Source organism: Cibotium barometz, chromosome 19, assembly GCF_041138505.1.
Source record: "Cibotium barometz isolate CiBa-2024 chromosome 19, ASM4113850v1, whole genome shotgun sequence".
NCBI classification, from domain to species: Eukaryota; Viridiplantae; Streptophyta; class Polypodiopsida; order Cyatheales; family Cibotiaceae; genus Cibotium; species Cibotium barometz.
Window position 1 is genome coordinate 4,855,949 of NC_141064.1, and position 20,743 is coordinate 4,876,691.

Sequence of the window (20,743 nt, forward strand, 5' to 3'; positions counted from 1 at the left end):
GGGCCTAGATGTCACATGCACTCTGCACTGTAGTGCATGGTGACAAACTGGCTCATCATCAACAATGCAGCATTTGTACAGTATTAGTTCCATTTAGGATGATATTTGTCGTACGTCGTGACCCCATTGTAATCCTCAATCCAAGATAAGTCAGGCACGAGCTACGTAGGTCATTCTCAGCCATAGCAAGTCAGTCGGTCGGTCTAAGTTCCTTAACCCACTTAAAGAGACGCATTTATGCATATACAGTCAGTAGAAACCTTAGGGTTTGCATCAGAAAGCATCCTGCATATTGCACATCATTCATGCATAGCATCTAGACCATTGCAAGAACCCCAGATATCATCCAGTATTTATCAAGATATTTACTAGGATTTTTCTGGGATTTTTCCCATCATTTTCAGCATTTTTCACATCATTTATGCATTATTTATGGACATGAGCAGTTGGCCAGCTCTGTAGCCAGCCGACTGGCTCATGCAACCCATATAAATAGAGCCCTTGCATAATCATTCATTCATTCATTCATATTCAGCAACAAAGAGCATTCAAGTGCATCATATTCAGCCTTGCATCCACTTCAGTCCCATGCGTTTTGGAGAAGCGTGTCATCCTACAACAAGAGGAGCATCAACGCTTGTGCATTCAGCCCTCCATCAGCAAACGCAGCAGTTCTCAGCATTCAGCCATCAATAAACCTTGCGTTTTCTGCATCCATATAGTTTTCAGCATTCATCATATCATCGTTTTGCTCCAGCCTACTAGTGAAGGTAAAACGCAGCATTCATATTCATTTACAGCATTCATACTCAGTCTAGAACAGTCCCAAACAGCCCATCTCTCAACCCTAGCTTTGCATCCCTCCCTCATACCATTGGGAAGAGTGCATAGGCTCGAGATTGGACATCTTTGGTGTTTCTATAGCAGTGTACAATTCAGCCCAACACTTGGTCTTCAGAGGTCTTGCATTTGGTTTATCGTCAGTCTCTTTAAAGATAATAAAGCAAATTCTATCTCGGTAACGGGATAGGGAGCCCTTCAGTGGGTAATTCGGGACCCCATACGGTGTACAGTTCTCATATCTCTCTAAAGTTTCAAGTCTTAAAGTGGATTGCTAAACTCACGAAACTCAGGATACAAAAGACGGTGTGAGCATTTGTGTGACAGGATCCTCCAATACGAATACTTTCCGCTACATGTTACATTGGTATCAGATTCAGATTGTCCCCACACACCGTATCCTAGCGTGAGGGCATCCTTGGATGGTTAGATTGCGTTCCAACACAACCACCGACTTCAACATCATGTCTACAGAGGAGAGTACCCATCAGCCGAAAGAAGTCTCCCCCGAAGGAGACCTTGCTCTTCCGACTACAGCAGACACCATAGCTCTTCTTAGAGCTCAGAACCAGCTGCTCATGGAGCGTCTCCAACTCTTGAAGGCAGCAGCAGCAGCAGCAGCATGTCCTCCTCCGCCTCCAACAGTCCCCAACTACATCTCCCTCTTCTTTCAGATGGAACAACAAAGGAGAGAAGACGAGGCCCGAAGGAGAGAAGAAAAAGCAGAAGCAGAAGCTCGAAAGCAACAAGAAAAAGCAGAAAGACAGGACTATGAGGAAGCCCAACGCAGGATCAACGTTCAAGTCTGTAAGATTTGTCAAAAAGTAAAGGTTCCACATACAAAGAAGGCTGGTTTACTTCAACCTTTGCCCATTCCCGACGGACCTTTCATTGGCATATCTATGGACTTTGTAGGGCCGCTACTAGCATCCACCGGATCCCGTAACACTCAGTGTTTCACCATTGTGGATCACTTTAGTAAATTCTGCATGCTCATCCCATGCAAACATACGGCCACAGCCGAGGACGTAGCCCGTTTGTTTCTCAAGCATTGGTACCCAATTTGTGGTTTGCCTAGCACCATTACATCCGATAGAGATTCCAAGTTTACCTTGCATTTCTGGAGGGCATTATTTGAAAACTTCGGAGCTAAGTTGCAGTTGTCTAGTGCATTCCATCCGCAGACAGATGGCCAAACAGAAATTTATAACCAGTTGGACTTTGATGTTCTCAAGTCATATTCATGACCAGCAGTCCAAATGGGAACATTATCTTCCATTGGTCCAAGCTATCTTGAACGACACTCATTCATCCAGTGTCGGACGAACTCCGTATAAAGCAGCCTTTGGTCGCCATTTCTCTTCTCTTTTGACAAGATTGGTGTCTCCATCTCTAGAGGCTAATAAAACCACGGAAGCATTTTCCGAGATCATTGAGTCACTCAAGGACCGCTTGACCAAAGCACAGGAAGCATATAGCAGACAGGCGAATAAGTCTAGACGAGATGTCCACTTCAAGAAAGGAGATTGGGTCTATCTGCGTATCATGAAATAAAGATTGAAACAAGTGGACAAATGTTGTCCCAAGCTTTCATTCTCTAGTTTTGGACCTTTCCCAATGGTTAAGAAGTTAAGTGATGTCTCCATGAAATTAAAAATGCCTACCAGTTGGACAATGCATGATGTTTTCCATGTTTCTTGGCTAAAACCATATGTTGCACCAAAAGTGTTTGATGTTTCAAATGAACAGCAACCAGACGTGAGAGACGAAGTAGAAGTCATCGAGCCCAAGCAGATCCTTCTTCATTGTTGGAAGCATGGTTCCAATCGACGGATACATCAGTTCCATACGAAATTCCGAGATCGAGGCACCCACGAAGCCATATGGCTAGACAAGGAATTCTTTCAAGAGTACCCCTAGTTGTTGGCGGACTACTTGGAAGCCATGAACTTGCCGCCAAGCTAAGCAGGAGGAAATGTCACATGCACTCTGCACTGTAGTGCATGGTGACAAACAAGCTCATCATTAGCAGTGCAGCATTTGTACAATATTAGTTCCATTTAGGATGATATTTGTCGTACGCCGTGACCCCATTGTAATCCTCAGTCCAAGATAAGTCAAGCATGAGCTACGTAGGTCATTCTCAACTATAGCAAGTCAGTCAATCAGTCTAAGTCCCTTAACCCACTTAAAGAGATAAATTCATGCATATACAGTCAGTAGAAACCTTAGGGTTTGCATCAGAAAGCATCCTGCATATTGCACATCATTCATGCATAGCATCTAGACCATTGGAGGAATCATCCAGTATTTATCAGGATATTTAATAGGATTTTTCTAGGATTTTTCCCATCATTTTCAACATTTTTCACATCATTTATGCATTATTTATGGACATGAGCAATCAGCCAGCTCTGTTAGCCAGTCGAATGGCTCATACAACCCATATAAAAAGAGCCCTTGCATAATCATTCATTCATTCATTCATATTCAGCAAAGAGCATTCAGGCGCATCATATTCAGCCTTGCATCCACTTCAGTCCCATGCGTTTTGGAGAAGCGTGTCATCCTACAACAAGAGGAGCATCAACGCTTGTGCATTCAGCCCTCCATCAGCAAATGCAGCGGTTCTCAGCATTCAGCCATCAGTAAACCTTACGTTTTCTACATCCATACAGTTTTCAGCATTCATCATATCATCGTTTTGCTCCAGCCTCTTGGTCAAGGTAAAACGCAGCATTTATATTCATTTACAGCATTCATACTCAGTCTAGAACAGTCCCAAACAGCCCATCTCTCAGCCTTAGCTTTGCATCCCTCCCTCATACCATTGGGAAGAGTGCATAGGCTCGAGATTGGACATCTTTGGTGTTTCTACAACAGTGTACAGTTCAGCCCAACACTTGATCTTCAGAGGTCTTGCGTTTGGCTTATCGTCAGTCACACTGTCAGTCTCTTTAAAGTTAAAAAAAGCAAATTCTATCTCGGTAACAGGATAGGGAGCCCTTCAGTGGGTAATTCGGGACCCCATACGGTGTACAGTTCTCATCTCTCTCTCTCATATCTCTCTAAAGTTTGAAGTCTTAAAGTGGATTGCTAAACTCGCGGAACTCAGGATACAGAAGACGATGTGAGCATGTGTGACAGGATCCTCCAATACGAATACTTTCCGCTGCATGTTACACTAGATTTTTCCACTTTTAAATCTCCTTTTCTTGTCAGGCTTTAAACCCAAGGTCAAAGTTCGCATTGAAACCATACCATGGAAATCATGATTGTTAACATATATGAATTCATCCAGGTAAAAACTTTGACAAATAAACCATGAAATGCACAACTTAGGAATTATATGCCCCATATACTCAGCTGAATTTTTTTTGTCCTGAAGACATAAATGTCAAGATGTGACCTCATTAGGTTAATCATCCACATTAACAGATATTTATAACAAAAAAGGAAAAACTGCAAAACAATATCCTGACAATAATTTTATAATTTTGAAGGAACATTAAAATTACAAGAAAACCGAGAGTGGAAAACAAATGAACATAGAAACGTGCTTTAAAAGGCTTAAAAGGAGTTTTTGAGAAAAGGAAAGGGACATTGAAATACAAGAAAAGCAAGAGTGAAAAACAAATGAACATAGAAAAGTGCTTTAAAAGGTTTAAAAGGAGTTTCTACGAAAAGGAAAGGGACACAGTTGATATCCTACCTACCAGGATTGCCAAGTGTTTGAACACAAATCCAATCTTCAGTATCTCTATCCTCAGCCCAAGCCTGAAATTTTTTGTTCATATTGTTCGAAAACTTATCAGCTAAGAAAAAAAACAAGAGCCTGCATTACATATTCAAAGATTCATAATATACAAAGACATTGTGGTGAATTTGAACAAGCAAGCTTCTGCACAGAAAGCCCAAAATGCATAGCTCAACATGATCAGCACTCTTAAACTTCAAAAGCAATCATATTCTTTCTAAAACAGAGTTATGTCCCTTTCAAAACACCTTTTTTGGTGTACTACAACTAGATGGACAACTATTTAGAAGATCAATGAGTGCTCTCCACCAACAGAATATACTTAAGCACCCCACCTCCGGAAAGAGAGAGAGAAAGAGAGAAAGAAAGAAAGTTCTATTAACGTCTTCAAAAGTCTATGACAACAAAATGATAAAGACCCAAAGGGAGTATGAGACCAAAATGATGTGTACATAGTGTCCATGAAATCTCATCATGGATGAAATAAGGTAAAGCAGCAGTAAACTAAAACTGAAAACTCAAAGGTAAGATCTCAAACCTCTGAGATTATACAAGATGAAAAATGTAGATCCTACTATGCCAAGTATACGGGGTACAATAAGTGATGGGATATGGGAGAGCTGAATAAAAACAGTCAATCAACCTTGTTTGTCAGGCAAGGGCCCATCAAGGATGTCCATCATGGGTGATACAAGAAGGCTATAAATGTCGATAGTCCACTGTGAGGATGAGGCTGCTCGATGGTGGGCCAGTATCTCCTGAATCCGGGGCTGATGAGCTGGGGGTGGTCCGGGTCTCACGGGACAAGGGGCGTCTAGGTCTCTAGAGAGTGCATGCCCAATCTGATGTGACTCTCATGGGGCTGGTGTGAGGGGGCAGTGTGGTATAGGCTCCCGTATCCACTGTGGTGGGCTCTGGTGCCTCCCTATCGACCCCTCTAGGCTGGAAAAAACTGGTGATGATAAGTTGAGAGGAGGGCTTCTCTGATCTGGGTACTTCATGATCCATCATCCGGGATAAGGGTCCAAAGCCCTCTCTGAATAGAAAGTGAAATCTCCCTCTGATCTAATAGTAGATTGGGCACTGGCAACCATAGTGCTCCTCCAACTCAACCCTCGTCTGACAGAGTCTACATGTCCTGTCCTCTCTGGGTATCGGCTCAGCTCTGCCGGTCTCTATCCTCAGTCTATGGGATGATACCCTAAGCTGGCCAATGGCTATCCTCATGGCATAGGACATGAAGGCATCGAGATAACTTGGTCTCTGGATGAAACCATCTACTGTGAGTCTCAGGAAATGATCTCTGTTGGTACTGCATCGTGGTACGCAATGGACCTACCCAATGTGAGGATAGGAAATGCTCAAGTATGTACGTACTAGAGCTTCACCGTCATCAGAAGGTTAGAGAGTCAAAGCTAGTAAGATGCTCCTTAGACCTCCATTACACACTTCTTTAGACCACCTCCACCTACAACAGAGTATGCCACTCAGGCCCCACAAGGCCAAAGCGATCACATAGGCCATCCCAAGCACAGGACCCTTTGGCCACACGCACCCATGGAATCACTAGAGAGAGCACGATCCCTTCAATGAGCCAGGCACCCCTATCCTCCCCTCCGTTATGGAGGAGAATGGTACTATTATTGGATGAGACGCATGATCCTGGTTGGACATTGGTCCCTCTACACAATCATAGGAGAGGATAATACATGAGGCTTTTTATGCAGACTCTGTTGTACACACAAGGTTAGCGTAGTGTGTCGACCTTGTCTTTCTTTTGACGATTCTTCATGTTCTCGACAAATAGTTTAATCATGGAAAATATGTAACATCTTTTGGTTTCATAGAACCTTTGGGTCTTTTATATATATATACCTAGATGAATCCAGGAACATGCCCAAATTCACCTTTTAGGAACGTGCATGTTATATACTCATGGTAGTCAACCCACAAGACTATATAACTATCAACTCCATTATGCATAGTATGGACTAGATACTACGACGTCCCCACTAACGTCATCAGTGCCCAATAGTGGGTGTAGAACTCCATGTCAAGATATGCTTTCACACACACACACTCCACACACACACACACACACATAAGAGCATATTTGGGTCTTTTATAGACGTTAATATAATCTCTCTCTCTCTCTCTCTCTCTCTCTCTCTCTCTCTCTCTCATCTCGCCTCGCCCCATCGGTGTTGCAGCCGACCATGCATACCTAGCCTTCTCCCTCACATGCCGATACACCACCCAACCACCTGCTTTGCCCCATCACCGCCCGAGATACCACTTCACCAGAGAGACCTCTTTCATCTATTCTGATCATGTCTACCACATCCTCTCCAACCTCAACTGCCACATCCCACTTGATGAGCTTACCACACAACTCGCAGCCACCCCTACATCACCAAGAGGGACTGTCCCACAGAATAGCTGGTACGACGAGGAATGTCGTGATACCCAAGCCCATCTACAGCGGGAGGTGGCGCTAGGATCCATCACTTACTAGCAGGTAAGAGTGATCTTCCGACGTCTCACATGGAGGAAGAAGAGAGCCTATCTAGCCAAGCTTGAGCAAGAGCTATACATGCTATTTCTTGGGAGGGACTGTAAGGAGACCTGGAGGATCTTCCAAGATCATCGCCTGCCGACTCTGATTACTTCACCCGGCACTTGGCACACATGCCACCTCTCTCTACCATGCCCCCGAGAAGCCACCTCTCCCCCATCCACCCGAACCTTGGTCCCCCCACTCTTCCTTCTTTCACTTGAGCATGGTGAGAGATGCTATGACAGGATGCAGACTCGGAGAGCACAGGATCATGATAGACTCCTCACCAAGCATTTCTCTCATGCTAGGGACACACTAGTCCCTTTACTGGTTCACATGTTTAACAGGGCTCTATGTGAGGGCTTCCCCGCCAGCTGGTCATCGAATACTATTGTACCTATCTTGAAAGCAGGTGACCCCATGTACCCCAACAACTACACGGCTATCATGATTGGTCACACCTTGGCCAAGATTTATGGTTCAATTTTGGAGCATGAGCTTAGTAGATGGTCCGAGGAGTAGACTCAGAGCACCGGGGCAGGCAGGCTTCAGGAGAGGGTGCTCCACACTAGATCATATCTTTACACTATGGGGGATCATTGAGGACGGGAGAGCTGATGGGCATCGGATATATTGCTACTTTGTGGATTTCCGCAAAGCTTTTGATACTGTCCCACAGGCCAGACTGATGAGGAGACTACAAGATATGGGAGTGCCAGCAGTGATGCTTTGGGGAATCATTACACTCTATGAGTCAGTCATCACAGGCAGAGTACAGGCTCCAGGAGGTGACTCATATATCATACACAGCACTATCGGGGTGAAGCAGGGTTGCCCCTTGTCTCCTACTCTATTGGGTCTATACATTGACGAGATCTCGGATTACATAGACAAACAAGGAGGACCAAGCACATTTAGCACGAGTTCTAATACCGATCCTCTTGTATGCAGATGATATTGTTCTTATTTCTAATTCACCAGAGGGGCTGCAGAGGCATTTGGATGCATTACGGGCCTTTTGCGAGGACCGGGACCTCACTGTGAACCTTGGAAAGACCAAGGTCATGATCTTTAACACCTCCTCATAGTGGATAAGTAGATCTGCAATACAGTTTACATACAGTGGAGAGCCTGTGGAGTATGTTACCTCATATGTATACCTTGGGATCACTTTTGTTGGACCTTAGTTCTCGATGCGGAAGTCGGCCGAAGCTAGATTGATGAGGGGATATGCAACCCTTGGCTCGCTAGAGAGGCAATGCTCACAGATACAGTTTCAAGAACCAAGGATAAAGCTTTGGCTATTTGATACTCTAGTTACACCTACACTATTGTATGGTGCCCCCATCTGGGGTCCCAGCTTATACCACAAGAGGACACAGAGGAGAGAGCCAGCCGAGACAAATACAGAGGAGAGAGCCAGCCGAGACAAATACAGAGGAGGTATATGATGGGTGGAAGCCGATGGAGAGGCCCCTAGTGGCAATGATCTCGCGCATGATTAGGAGTAAGCCATCGATGCCACGTGAGATCGTACGGGCACTGATGGAGGCTGCACCGATAGTGACAAAGGCTCTATTCCAGACAGTGACATGCTGGCACAAGCTATGGAGCTTCCACTAGATAGATACCCCTGGCTAGCCCTGGAGTCCTCGAGATAGTTGACACTCGAGGGAGATACAGAGTGCTAGTATGCACAAGAAGTAGGCACTTGGTTTGGCATGCACGGTATGTAGATGGAGGCACTCCCCCCTGTTAGACATCATCCCCTACTTGCTAGCTTCCTATTTGGTGTCCTATTTTAGCCTCTAGGGCTGACCATGTTAGTCAGAGGGGCTGGTCACCCCTCACTCATATTTTACCCATATTTATTCCCCATTTTATGGTCTTGGGATTTTCCCCAGTCGTGGAGGTATTTATCCCTAGTCGGCTGCTTCATGTAGAGGTATATATAGCCGGCATGCCTCCCTCATATTTTACTGCTTGCATTGCTTGCCTAGCATGTCTAGCTGCAGTCCCTCACTTACGAGGTTCTCCCCTCTTGCTCGGGACATGTATTCCTTTTGATGATGATATTGAGAGCAGGTTCTCACCTGTGTTTCCTCTCCATCTTTCTCTCTCTCTCTCTCCCTCCTGTGTTTCCACTTTCCCTTCTTCCGCTGCACATTCTATCATGGTATCAGAGCGCCGGTGATTTTCAGCGTTGGATGCTCCCTCCTATACCTCTTCATATCTGCGTTTTTTTTTTGGCCCCTGGACAGACCTGCGTTTTTGCGTTTTCAGCAAGGACAGCACCACATAGGTTGCTGCGTTTTTCTTCAGGTGGCTGTCTACAACAGTTTGCAGCAGTTCTCAGCGTTCATACCCCCCCTGTAGTGCTGGTCGCCTGTTTTGTACAGGCCAACAGCAGCATATTTGCTGCGTTTTTTTCTTCTACAGGTTTCTGATGCTGATTTGCTAATCTGAGGCTTGGGTGTACCTATTTCTTCTGCGTTTCCAGATTCAGCCCGTTCTACAGCCCCTTATACCTCTGCGTTTTTCAGATATGCAGCTATGGTTGCTGTGTTTTTTTGAACCGATCTTGCTGGTAGCTCTACCTTCAACTGGGCTTCATCTGTTGGACCCGAAGGTACCTTCTCTTCAGCGTTTTTCCTCATAGGAGGTGTGGACACTGGTTGGCCTGAATTTTCAGGTTTGTAGCCCTTGTTTGGCTGCGTTTTCTTCTCCAGTGGACACAGATCACTTGCAGAGGGGGTTTCTTGATTGGATTGTGGCTTTGGAGGCAGTTTGGTACTTGAGGAGGATTCTGAATTTCAGATTTCAGTCAGCGTTTTGCTGATTTTGGAGCATCTATACCTGTGTTTTGTTCTTGGCCTACACGGTTTCCCGGTTTCTACATGTTCCTTGCCTTCTGTTCGCGGTGGAGTGCTATTTTTGCTGGGTAGCAGTGTTTTGGCTGCGTTTTGCTTCCCATAGGAGTTTTCTACACTCAGAGGGAGCCTTTCTCCAGCTACTTCACTTGAGGATCAGTTTCTGGAGCTGTGCTGTACCTGTGGAGACATTCTTCTTTGACAGGAGTTTACAGTTATTTGGAGGAGAGCAGTGATCTTTTCAGAGATCCTTAGCAGAGTTTATTTTGTCCGAGCTTGTGTTCTTTGCAGTATTTGCAGAACAAGGAGGGTGTTTTGCCCTTTGTGGTTTGCCCTTTTGCGGTGTGATCCTTGCACATGGATCTTTTATCTGTTGTTGATTCTTGGGATCTGGTTCTACTTCTGGAACAGTCTTCTGCTATCTGTGATGCTTTTGAGGACTTTGTTGCCACTGCAGTTTATATTCCTGCTTCCCTTCTCATTGTGAGGAGTCTACCTCTGCCTCTCTTTGTGATGCTTCTGAGGATGCCCCTTCCCCTGCTAGTTTTGATGGCTTGTTGTTTTGGAGGATGGTTTTTTGGACCCAGTGGGATGCTTTGGATCTGTGGTTGCTAACCGTGCCTGGGGCACAGTGGTACTTCCAGAGTTTTTTGGATTTGGATCAGAATTAGGTTGGGCTTGTACCAGTCCGACGATATCGTTTTTCAGAGGGGGATGTGGAGTCCTTTCATCTTGCGATGCCCACCTCAGTGGCGTGTACTTATGTACAGCATTGGGCAACTCATGTTATGGAGTTTGGGCAGATGGACCCCATATTTTCTACAGAGTCTTTACATCTTGCGATGCCGACCTTTTCAAAGGATGCTTTTATACAGCATTTGGCTACTCTTGGTACAGAGTTGGAGCAGATTGACTCTATTTCTTTTGAGGGTTCCAGTGAGGAGCAGTTTGCTTCTCCCAGGATTGGTTATATACAGGATCTGATCTTGGTTGGTTTTGAGGTTTTTCATACCTTCTCCAGGCTGGATACACGACATTCGACTTCCGGGAGTGTTCTTACACTTGGGTTTGGAACCATTATTTGGAGTGGCACGTCGTAGCCTATATGGTTGTTTTCTTCCAGAGAAACGGTGTACCTGGCAGCTTGTTCTGTTGCTTTTGTAGCTGAGTTGCTGAGGAGATTGCTTGTGGAGCTTTCTTGGTACCTGTTTCTACAGTCTTTCATCTTTGATCGAGGACGGCGTCTCTAGCTTCTTGGAGTTTGCTCAGCATCCGGTGCTGAGAGGGGGTGTTAGACATCATCCCCTACTTGCTAGCTTCCTATTTGGTGTCCTATTTTAGCCTCTAGGGCTGACCATGTTAGTCAGAGGGGCTGGTCACCCCTCACTCATATTTTACCCATATTTATTCCCCATTTTATGGTCTTGGGATTTTCCCCAGTCGTGGAGGTATTTATCCCTAGTCGGCTGCTTCATGTAGAGGTATATATAGCCGGCATGCCTCCCTCATATTTTACTGCTTGCATTGCTTGCCTAGCATGTCTAGCTGCAGTCCCTCACTTACGAGGTTCTCCCCTCTTGCTCGGGACATGTATTCCTTTTGATGATGATATTGAGAGCAGGTTCTCACCTGTGTTTCCTCTCCATCTTTCTCTCTCTCTCTCTCCCTCCTGTGTTTCCACTTTCCCTTCTTCCGCTGCACATTCTATCACCCCCGTTCCAGTACAGCATAAAGGCCCCGTCATTTGCTCTCAGCCGCACAAAGCGGAATAGGGTTATCAGGAAGGACATTGTCATATTGGATATTCAGAGGACATGGAGTTCGGCTAGTCGTCCACTGGGGATGAAGATGGCCTTCTACAGAGATCACCTCCTATGCCTAACAGAGGATCATCCACCCACGCTACATGGACACACACCTATCTTTTGGGGTGAGACGTGCGATCGGCCAGATCCGCATTTGGTCCCACCAGATCTGAGAGTGGATATTGCCAGATATGGGCCCAGGGCGGCCGCACCAGAGGACAGGATATGCCAACTCTGTCACACAGAGCCCAAGACAAAGGATCATTACATGTGTTGATCCCCTATATACTATGAGATTCGAGGGAGGTTCCACTGTCTCTTCCGCGCTGGGTTCGGACCACTTTCTAGGATCATGGATTTCCCGGATTAGAGATGCCTGGGATTTTTTCTTCTAGAGCTCCGCAAACACAAGGAGTCCTTGGTGAGATCTAGATCAGTTGTACTTGCTCGATAACCAGCACAGAGAGCTCTCACCGACTTCTTCCATACCAGCACTCCGAGGGCCGATCCACCCACCATACCCGGACCACATGCTAGCAACTAGTGCAAGAGCTCGGCCGAGAGGTGTGACACTCGATAAAGCCATTGAGTTATGCAGAGCTTGACGCCCCAGACCCCCTCGCCCTCGCCCTCGCCCTCGCCCACGCCACCACAGTGTTAGCACTTTCATCCCCAGTTTCTGTTCTTTTACGGTGCCCATTTGGTCCCCTTTTGTATGGCCCTTGCTTGTGGGCTGGCCACCCCTTTTTTACTATTTTTCTAGGATTTTTCCCAGCCATTCTGGCATTTTTCCAATCGGCCATGTCCAACAGCTCCAATCGGCATGTCTATGAGCTCCAGTCGGCCAGCACTTCCCCACTATAAATAGTGGGTGCTGGCCTCTCATTTCTCAATTCAGTCTTGTACATATTTTGCTCCCTCACTTATGAGACTAACACTGTCTCTTGCTTGGGACTGTTTTGGTTCAGTATATTCAGCATAGTTTGCTCCATATCTCTCTCTCTCTCTCTCTTGAACTCTCTGTTCAGCACATTCTAGTGCCACTCTGCTTCCGCTCTGTGCACTTTTTCATGGTATCATCGCTCCCGGTTTAGCAACCATTCTGCTGCCCCAGATTTAGCCCTGTTTTCAGCACCTACTCCTCTGCGTTTTCTTCCAGATTCATAGCTTTTGCTGCTGCGTTTTCTGGACAGCACCCTGCTGGTCGCATCTCCTTCAGATTGGCTTCACCAATTCAGCCATCTGGCTCTTGTTGATCAGCGTTTCATTGCCCACTTGGAGATTGGTGGACTGCAGGCAGCCTATTTTCTACAGGACAGCACTTGTTCACTGCTGCGTTTTCCTCTCCAGTGGCCCTTTCCCTTTGCAGAGGGGGCTTGTGGTGTTGCAAGCTTTGGTGGCACTCTTGGTACCTGTGGAGGACACCTTTTCTTTAGAGTTTGTGCATTTCTTGAGATTGAGCCCAAGCTTTTGTGATGGCTGCTCCCACTTCTCTTCATATGTTTGTTGAGTCTGCCAAGTTGGATGGTTCCAACTACACCCTATGGAAGGTGAAGGTGAAATCGGCCTTGCGTGGCGTGGATCTCTGGGATTGGCTTGTTACACTGGCCAATGCCACCCCTCCCACCCTTGCTTCCGGTGGTGTGACTCGGGCACAGATTGATATTTGGCAGTCGAATGATCAACGTGTTTTCTCCTTCCTAATGTTGAACTGTCAGGATGCTGTTCTCTCTCATGTGCGTACAGCAGATGCTACACATGAAGTTTGGAAGGCTTTTGCAGATCTCTATGAGATTAAGTCTCCGGGTCGGATTTTGGCATTGGAAGAACTTATCAGTTTCTGCATTTCCATCTTTATCTGCTTTCATCTCGAAGATGAAAGATCTCCGGGACGAGCTTGCTGTTTGTGGCAAGGACATCTCCACAGAGGATATGGCTATTCGGCTGCTCTCCAAACTTCCAAAGAGGTTTGATGCATACTTTCAGTCTCTGGTTTCTTCTCCTCGTCCTGTTCCAGTTACTTGGGAGGAAGTTCTCCCCTCCGTTATGCAAATTGAGTCTCGCTTTGAGGAGCGGACTGGCACCTCCAATGGCCCTGATGGAGCTTTGGCAGCACGAGATAAAGGGAAGACTCAACAAAAGAAAGGAAAAGGGGGTTCTGACAAGAACTCCAAGGATTCCGATAAGGATAAAGACAACAAATCTTCAAAGAATAAGGACATTGAATGTCATTATTGTGGCAAGAAGGGTCACAAGTCACCCCAATGTCACAAGAAGAAGCGTGATGAAGCAGCAAAGAAATCTTCCTCAACGACGGTGTCTCAACCCAAGAAGGATGTTCAAATTCTTCTCTTAGCAAGTACTCGGCATATACTTGCTCTTGTGACTTCTCAGTCACGGTCTTGGATTGTTGATAGCGGTGCTACTGCTCATCTGACATCGAGATTGGTTCGAGGACTTCACTGCCAGATCAGGCGAGATCACTCTGGGTGATTCTTCTTCTGTGCCAATGCATGGTCATGGCACTATCCCCATCTTCCGTTTTCTCTGACGTTCTGTATATTCCAGATTTGGCTTTTAACCTTTTGTCAGTGAGTGCTCTTACAGCTTAGGGTGCGGAGGTGATCTTTTCTCGTTATGAGATTACCATTCGTGATAAGGCGATTACCATTCGTGATAAGGCGACTGGTAGCATCATGGCTCAGGAAGTCCAAAATAGTGGCCTCTACAAATTGACCGCTCTGCTTTCTTCTGGTGCTTCTTCTGCTTGGCATGCTCAGTTTGGCCATTTGAGCTATCAACTTCTACAGCGAGCTTCGAAGGATGGGTTGGTTGATGGATTACTGACCATCAAGGCTCCGTCTTCTGCTTGTTCCTCTTGTTTACAGGGAAAGCAACACCGAGCCGCCTTTCCGAAGGAGGCAGCACACAGATCTTCGACATCACTTGCTCTCATTCATGCAGACTTATGTGGTCCTATGAGTACCGCGTCTTTGAGTAAGGCGTTGTACATGCTCGTGATGGTGGATGATTTTACCAGATATACTTGGGTTTTCTTTCTGAAGACCAAGGATGAGACTTTTCATCACTTCTGTGATTGGAAAGCCGAGGTGGAAAAAGAGACCAGTCACTCGGTCAAGGCTCTCAGGACCTATGGAGGGGGTGAGTTCACATCCCAGGAGTTTCAGTAATATTGCAAGACACATGGCATTCGGAGACAGCTTACTACAGCATATACTCCATCACAGAATGGAGTTGCCGAGAGGAAGAATAGGACCATTATGGAGATGGCACGTGCTATGCTTGACCATTCTTCATTACCTCGACGTTTCTAGGCTGAGGTGGCTTCCACTGCTGTCTACATTCAGAATAGGTCTCCTACTGCTGCTCTTCCCGACAAAACTCCATATGAGGCTTTCCATGGTGAGAAGCCCTCCGTTGTTCATTTCCGGATATTTGGACGTACGGCGTATGTTCATATGCCTAAGGAGCACCGCTCCAAGTTGGTGGACTCGAAGTCTCAGCGCATGACTTTTCTCGGATACAGCACTGTGTCCAAGGCATATCGTCTTTATGATCCTCAGGCCGGTAAAGTAGTTGTGAGCCGTGATGTGGTATTCGACGAGACTCCTACATCTTCAGAGGGGGGTGGTGAGCTTCTTCTTCCTGCACCTCCTCCTCCTCCTGCTCCCGTTGTTACTATTACACCTCTATTGAGGATACTCAGTCAGATGATGATGACCCTGCTCCTCCTCCGGCGAGTTCGAGCAGATCTGTACTTGATTGGTATTATCAGACAGTTCGTGACTCTGGATTACGTGAGCTTCCCTCTGCTCCTCCGCCTGGTTCTCTTCGGCGTTCTTCCAGAGTTACAAGGAAACAAATTCATGAGGGCAACATGTTTGTTAATTATGCTCTTATGTCTACAATCATTAATGGTCCTTCTGATCCCACTTCTGTAGACGAGGCTCTTTCACATGAGTCTTGGCGGACCTGGTCGTTATGCTTCTCGATTTTGAGAAGGCATACGATAGAGTCGATTGGGGTTTCCTAAAGGGCACTATGCTTCGCCTGGGTTTTGAGCCAGTTTGGATTCAAGGGGTGGCGGCTCTATATATTCCACAGCTCGTAGCTAGGTGCTGATGGCAGGAGGACGGGGACCGAGTTTTGAGTTAACCAGATCAGTCCGTCAAGGGTGCCCTCTCGACCCATTTCTTTCTCTCTTCTTTGCTGAGGCTATGAGCATGTATCTGACAGCAGAGGAGGTTGGTTTGAGAGGACTCCAGCTCCCAGTCCGAGGTGAGGACCTGCTCGATTCTGAGTTTGCTGATGACACGGGATTATTTTTGCATGGCTAGGAGGCCAATCTTCAAAGGGCAGAGCAGTCGCTACAGGTTTTTGGTGCAGCTTCGGGAGCATTGATCAATTGGCGCAAGACAGTGGCCTTTTGGATCAGTAGCGCTCCCACTCCGGCATGGAGCCCAAACCCGGGTTTTAGATGGATTCCTCCTGGCACAGCAGTGCGGTATTTGGGATGCCAGATTGGACTTGATTTGTCACCTGAGCAGCAGATTGCCCCGCTTATTCTGAGCATTCGAAAGAAGCTTTTGTATTGGAGTACAGCTCGGCATCCTTGGCTCGGAGGGTGGTGGTGACAAATCAGGTGCTTTTAGCGACCATGTGGTACATCACATCTTGCTGGATCTTCTCGAGCTCTTGCATCAATCAGGTACAGAGGCTGATCAGGAACTTTCTTTGGTCTGGGCGGGACGGTCAGCCAGCCCGGGCTAAGGTTGCTTGGGCAATTATTACTCTTTCGCTGGCCCAGGAAGGCTTGGGCATTATAGATCCAGTTGACTAGAGTAGAGCCTTATTGGGGAAGCTTATTGTTCGGGGGCTGCTTCCAAGCGCTGAGCCTTGGAAGGAGCTTCTTTTTCAGCGACTCCAGGCTAGGGCTTCTCCAACAGGGGGCACTTGGGCACCAGAGATACGATGGATCTTCATAGAGATGAGGAGGACAGGCCTCAGTAGAGGATGGGAGGACAGATTTGCCTTGAGCATCCTGCGAGCTTGGGAGCTGCTGAGACCGAGGCTTTCTCAGATACCTCCTACTTGTGATGAGGAGCGGGCCAGACAGCCGCTCATCTGGAGCCCCGCGGTACGCACTAAGCAGGGTCATATGCTGGGTTCTCGACCTCGTCTAACCTGGGGACCATTGGCGGCAGGCCCAGCATGCAATTTTGGAGACTGGCAGGCCTTCTGCAGTCTCCCAAAGGAGGTCTAAGTGGAGAGGCTGAGTCACTTCAGAGGGGGGCTGATTATGAGGGATGACATTTAGGAGGCACTCACTGAGGAGTGGTTCACGCCTTTCGAGCCAGCGGCACCACGGTGGATGGGAGCCTTTACACAGATGGAGATCCTGATTGCTGTCAGAGCTTGCACTGAGGATTGTAAATGCCTCTACTATGAGATGGGCAGACTTCAGAGAGTGGAGGCGGAGTCGCCTTTGGTTGCAGAGTGCATCTTTCAGAGGATACGGGTAGTGGCCGCCGCTTCCCGGAAGTGGCATATTGATCCAGACCCTGCAGATGAGGACTCTGATTGGCGCATTTGGGCATATGCTGCGCGCCCCTTGGCCCGGCTCCAATGGAACCCTGGCGAGTACGAGTGGCGTGATCTTTATGTGTCCCCCGAGGCCACAGAGATTACCTTTTTCCAGTACACTGTTCGGTTGGGGAGGCATATTTTGACTGCGAGGAGGATGGTCTCTCCACAGCCGCATTGGAGCATTGGCGGCTACAGGGACTCTCACAGGAGTTCCTGGAGGATTTTTGGGCCAGGCTCTAGGCTAGTCGACAGGCACGCAGGATCTCGACTTTTCAGTGGCTGGTTGCCCAGAGGGACTCTGGAGTTGGCACCTGGCTTGTCTATAGTGGTCTTCCGACGGCCTGCGTCCGATGCGGCCACCCATTGGAGACACAGAGACACTGCCTATGGGACTGTCCACAGGCGCAGTAGATTTGGCTATGGATGCTGCGTATTTTGGCCCCCTCTCTCCAAAGGGCATGTATACGTGGGCTGCCGCTGCTTGGTCGACATCGTCAAGGCCTGCTCTGGGATACGAGACGGAGCATGATAGCCAGGCCATCAGATTCATTAGGGGCCAGCCTCGCCTTGTTCCTTCACCGGATTTCTCGTCCACCGTCTGGACACAGGAGAGGGATTTACGATGGGAGCTCCTCAACAGCCTCACCATCTGCTTCACCTGGAGAGCCCGGTGTTTCAGGGCCTTTGAGGGGAGACTGGAGCCACCGACAGAGACTGTTCGGGGGATTTGGCAGGAGTTGATCCCCTGCGAGGAAAGTATGACCGCATTCGGGGCGACTCGGATGCGGCGATCTTGCGGCGCCAAGCCTTCCACACCACTTGGCGCAGCGGCCCCTTCTATACACTACACGCGGGTACCCCCCGCTGGCATTACAGGCCACCTGTTTGGCTTTTCCCCCCTCCTATTGTATGATATAGCTCTCAGTTATTTGTACTGATCTTTGTACCTTTTTGCACCTAGGGAGAGTCTCCCTAGCTGCCTTGATTGGATCTCTGCTCTGCCTTCTTATGAGCACGAGAGTTTTTTTTTTGTAGCCCAGCGGGCTTTTTTTTTATAACTAATGAAAGGATCTTTTCTCGGAAAAAAAAAACCTAGGGCCTTCGGACTTTTCGTGACGGGGGTGTTTCATTTGTTGTGGCAAGAAGGGAAAGTTGCCCATGAGTAAAGAAAGCGCCCAAGATAGCTCATGTGGTTGTAGCAAAAGGTAACCCTAAAATTTCTTCCGTTGATACTACAGTTTTGGATCATAGTTCTTGCACGGTATGTCATTTCAACATGTCAGTCTTAAGTCCCAATGATCTTATACGGATGTATGGATTGGTATTGGGGAAGACTTTGCACTACACATCCTTTTTGACCCTGGTAGTACTCACAACTTCGTAAATGCAAAACTGGTCGATCTCTATCCAAGATTATAGAGAGCCCTCAGATTTTCTCATTATGAATCTAGACAAGGTAAATGTTATTCTAGGAAAGGAATGGTTTTTCAACCATGATGTTCATATTGATTGGAGAGATCATACTTTGTCCTTTGTAATGGAGGGTCTTCCCGGTTTATCTTAAGGGTGATTGTGTGGTCCCACCCTCTACTCTTGTAAATTCAGCAAAACTTCATAATATAATTGAAAATTTAGATTATGAGGTGTTTCAGTGTGTTCTTGATCCCCTTTCGTCTGATGTTAATTGTACTTTAAAGTACATTTAAGTTAGATGCTTGGGGGAGACATGCTTTAGGGGACATCAAGTTGGAATTCGCAAATGTCCTTCCTGTTGAATTACCCCATAGTTTGGTAGATCATAAGATTGATTTGCTTCCGAGGTCTTAGCCCGAGAGTATTGCACTTTAAAGGATGAGCCGAATGGAGGAGGATGAGATTGCCCGATAGTTGTTGGAATATCTTAAGATGGGGCAGATACATATGAGTAAATCTCCGTGGGGATCCCTAGTGCTTTTGAAGCACAAGGACAGTACTTGGTGGATGTGTGAAGTATAAAAATTTGAATAAAGTGACGATTAAGAATAGGTATCCTCTTCCCAGAGCTGATGATTTGATAGATAGGATGCAAGGAGCTGCCTATTTTACAAAGATTGACCTTTGTATTGGCTGTCACCAGATATGGGATATCCGAGGAAGATGTCTTTAAGATAGGTTTTCGTGCATGATATGACCATTACGAGTTTCTCGTATTACCTTTCCAGCTCGTGAATGCTCCTACTACTTTTCAGCAAATGATGGAATGATCTCTTTCAAGATTATTTCGGAAATTTCGTTGTAGTATTCTTAGATGATATTTTGGTGTATAGTCTTATCCTGGAGGAGGATATTGAGCATCTTAGGGTAGTCTTGGGGATTTTGAGACGGGAACGGCTCTATGCTAAACTCTCTAAGTGTGAGTTCTTTTGTAAAGATCTCACTTTGGATACAGGTGGTGGACTCTGATGTCGTAGTAGAGGAACTGTTGTGGACAGTGGATTCTAATGTGGATGTGTGTACCACAAAGAAATCTGTGATGACTCTTTGTGAGGTGTCCTGCCAGAGGCGGGGCTGTCTCTCAACATGCTGCGAGAGAGAGAGAGAGTACCTACCAAAATACCAACCATACCCCCTCGGCTGCAAGCCCACTCATCAACATAAAACCTGTCAAGTCTAGAGAGGTTGGGGCCGGTGCTCCTATTCGATCTCGAGAAGCAAAGGCTCCCAGGGCTACACCCACACTCTGGAAGATGCCAAGGGTCCTATCCCCTGACTGCAAGAATCATCTCCTCCCAGGCTGAGTACTCTGCTCTTGAAACTGTGACGTGCCACCTCCAAGCCTATCCTCTGCTCCCTCAATCATGTTAGAGTCACCGCCCAAGCACCAAAAGTCAGCCTAAGAGAGGGCCTGCCATACTGAGCTCCAAAAGAGGGCTCTACCTGCAATGCGTTCGGAGCATAGATGTTGAGGAAGCCAACGCTATCCTCTCCAATAGTAATGGTAATCCACTGTGCCTGCCCCAGGACAATCTGCCCCAGGACAATGACTCCTCAACCAGTCACTGCCTGCAACAACTGCTCACTGACAAAAATACACCCCCCTCCCTGCATCCCCAAGGCGCCGAAGGATGGGGACCAAAAAGTATGACTCCTACCTGGAAGAATCTTCCCGTGTCTACGGGTGCGTCCCTCTGAGAGATGATGCTCCTAGAGGAAAAGAATGTCTATGGGTCCCCCCACTGTGGCCCTTTGAAGCTTGCCTCTCCTAGGACACCTCATCTATGAAAGCACCGAGGCTCCCCTAAACCTTGAATGTTCCATGAAACAATCT

At 47.0% G+C, this 20,743-nt stretch overlaps 1 protein-coding gene across 4 annotated transcripts in view; it reads right to left on the reverse strand.

Moving 5' to 3' along the window:
* Nucleotides 1–20,743, reverse strand: part of EMB1345 (Transducin/WD40 repeat-like superfamily protein) — a 91,313-nt gene that overhangs the window by 62,549 nt on the left and 8,021 nt on the right. For all 4 annotated transcript variants that reach the window (XR_015268057.1, XM_086813149.1, XM_086813151.1 and 1 more), the window contains exon 4: nt 4,553–4,617. Coding sequence is in view for 3 of the 4 variants with exons in the window: in XM_086813149.1 (XP_086669275.1) it covers nt 4,553–4,617 (65 nt within the window). In the remaining variant the exon portion in view is untranslated. The remainder of the gene's footprint in view (nt 1–4,552; nt 4,618–20,743) is intronic.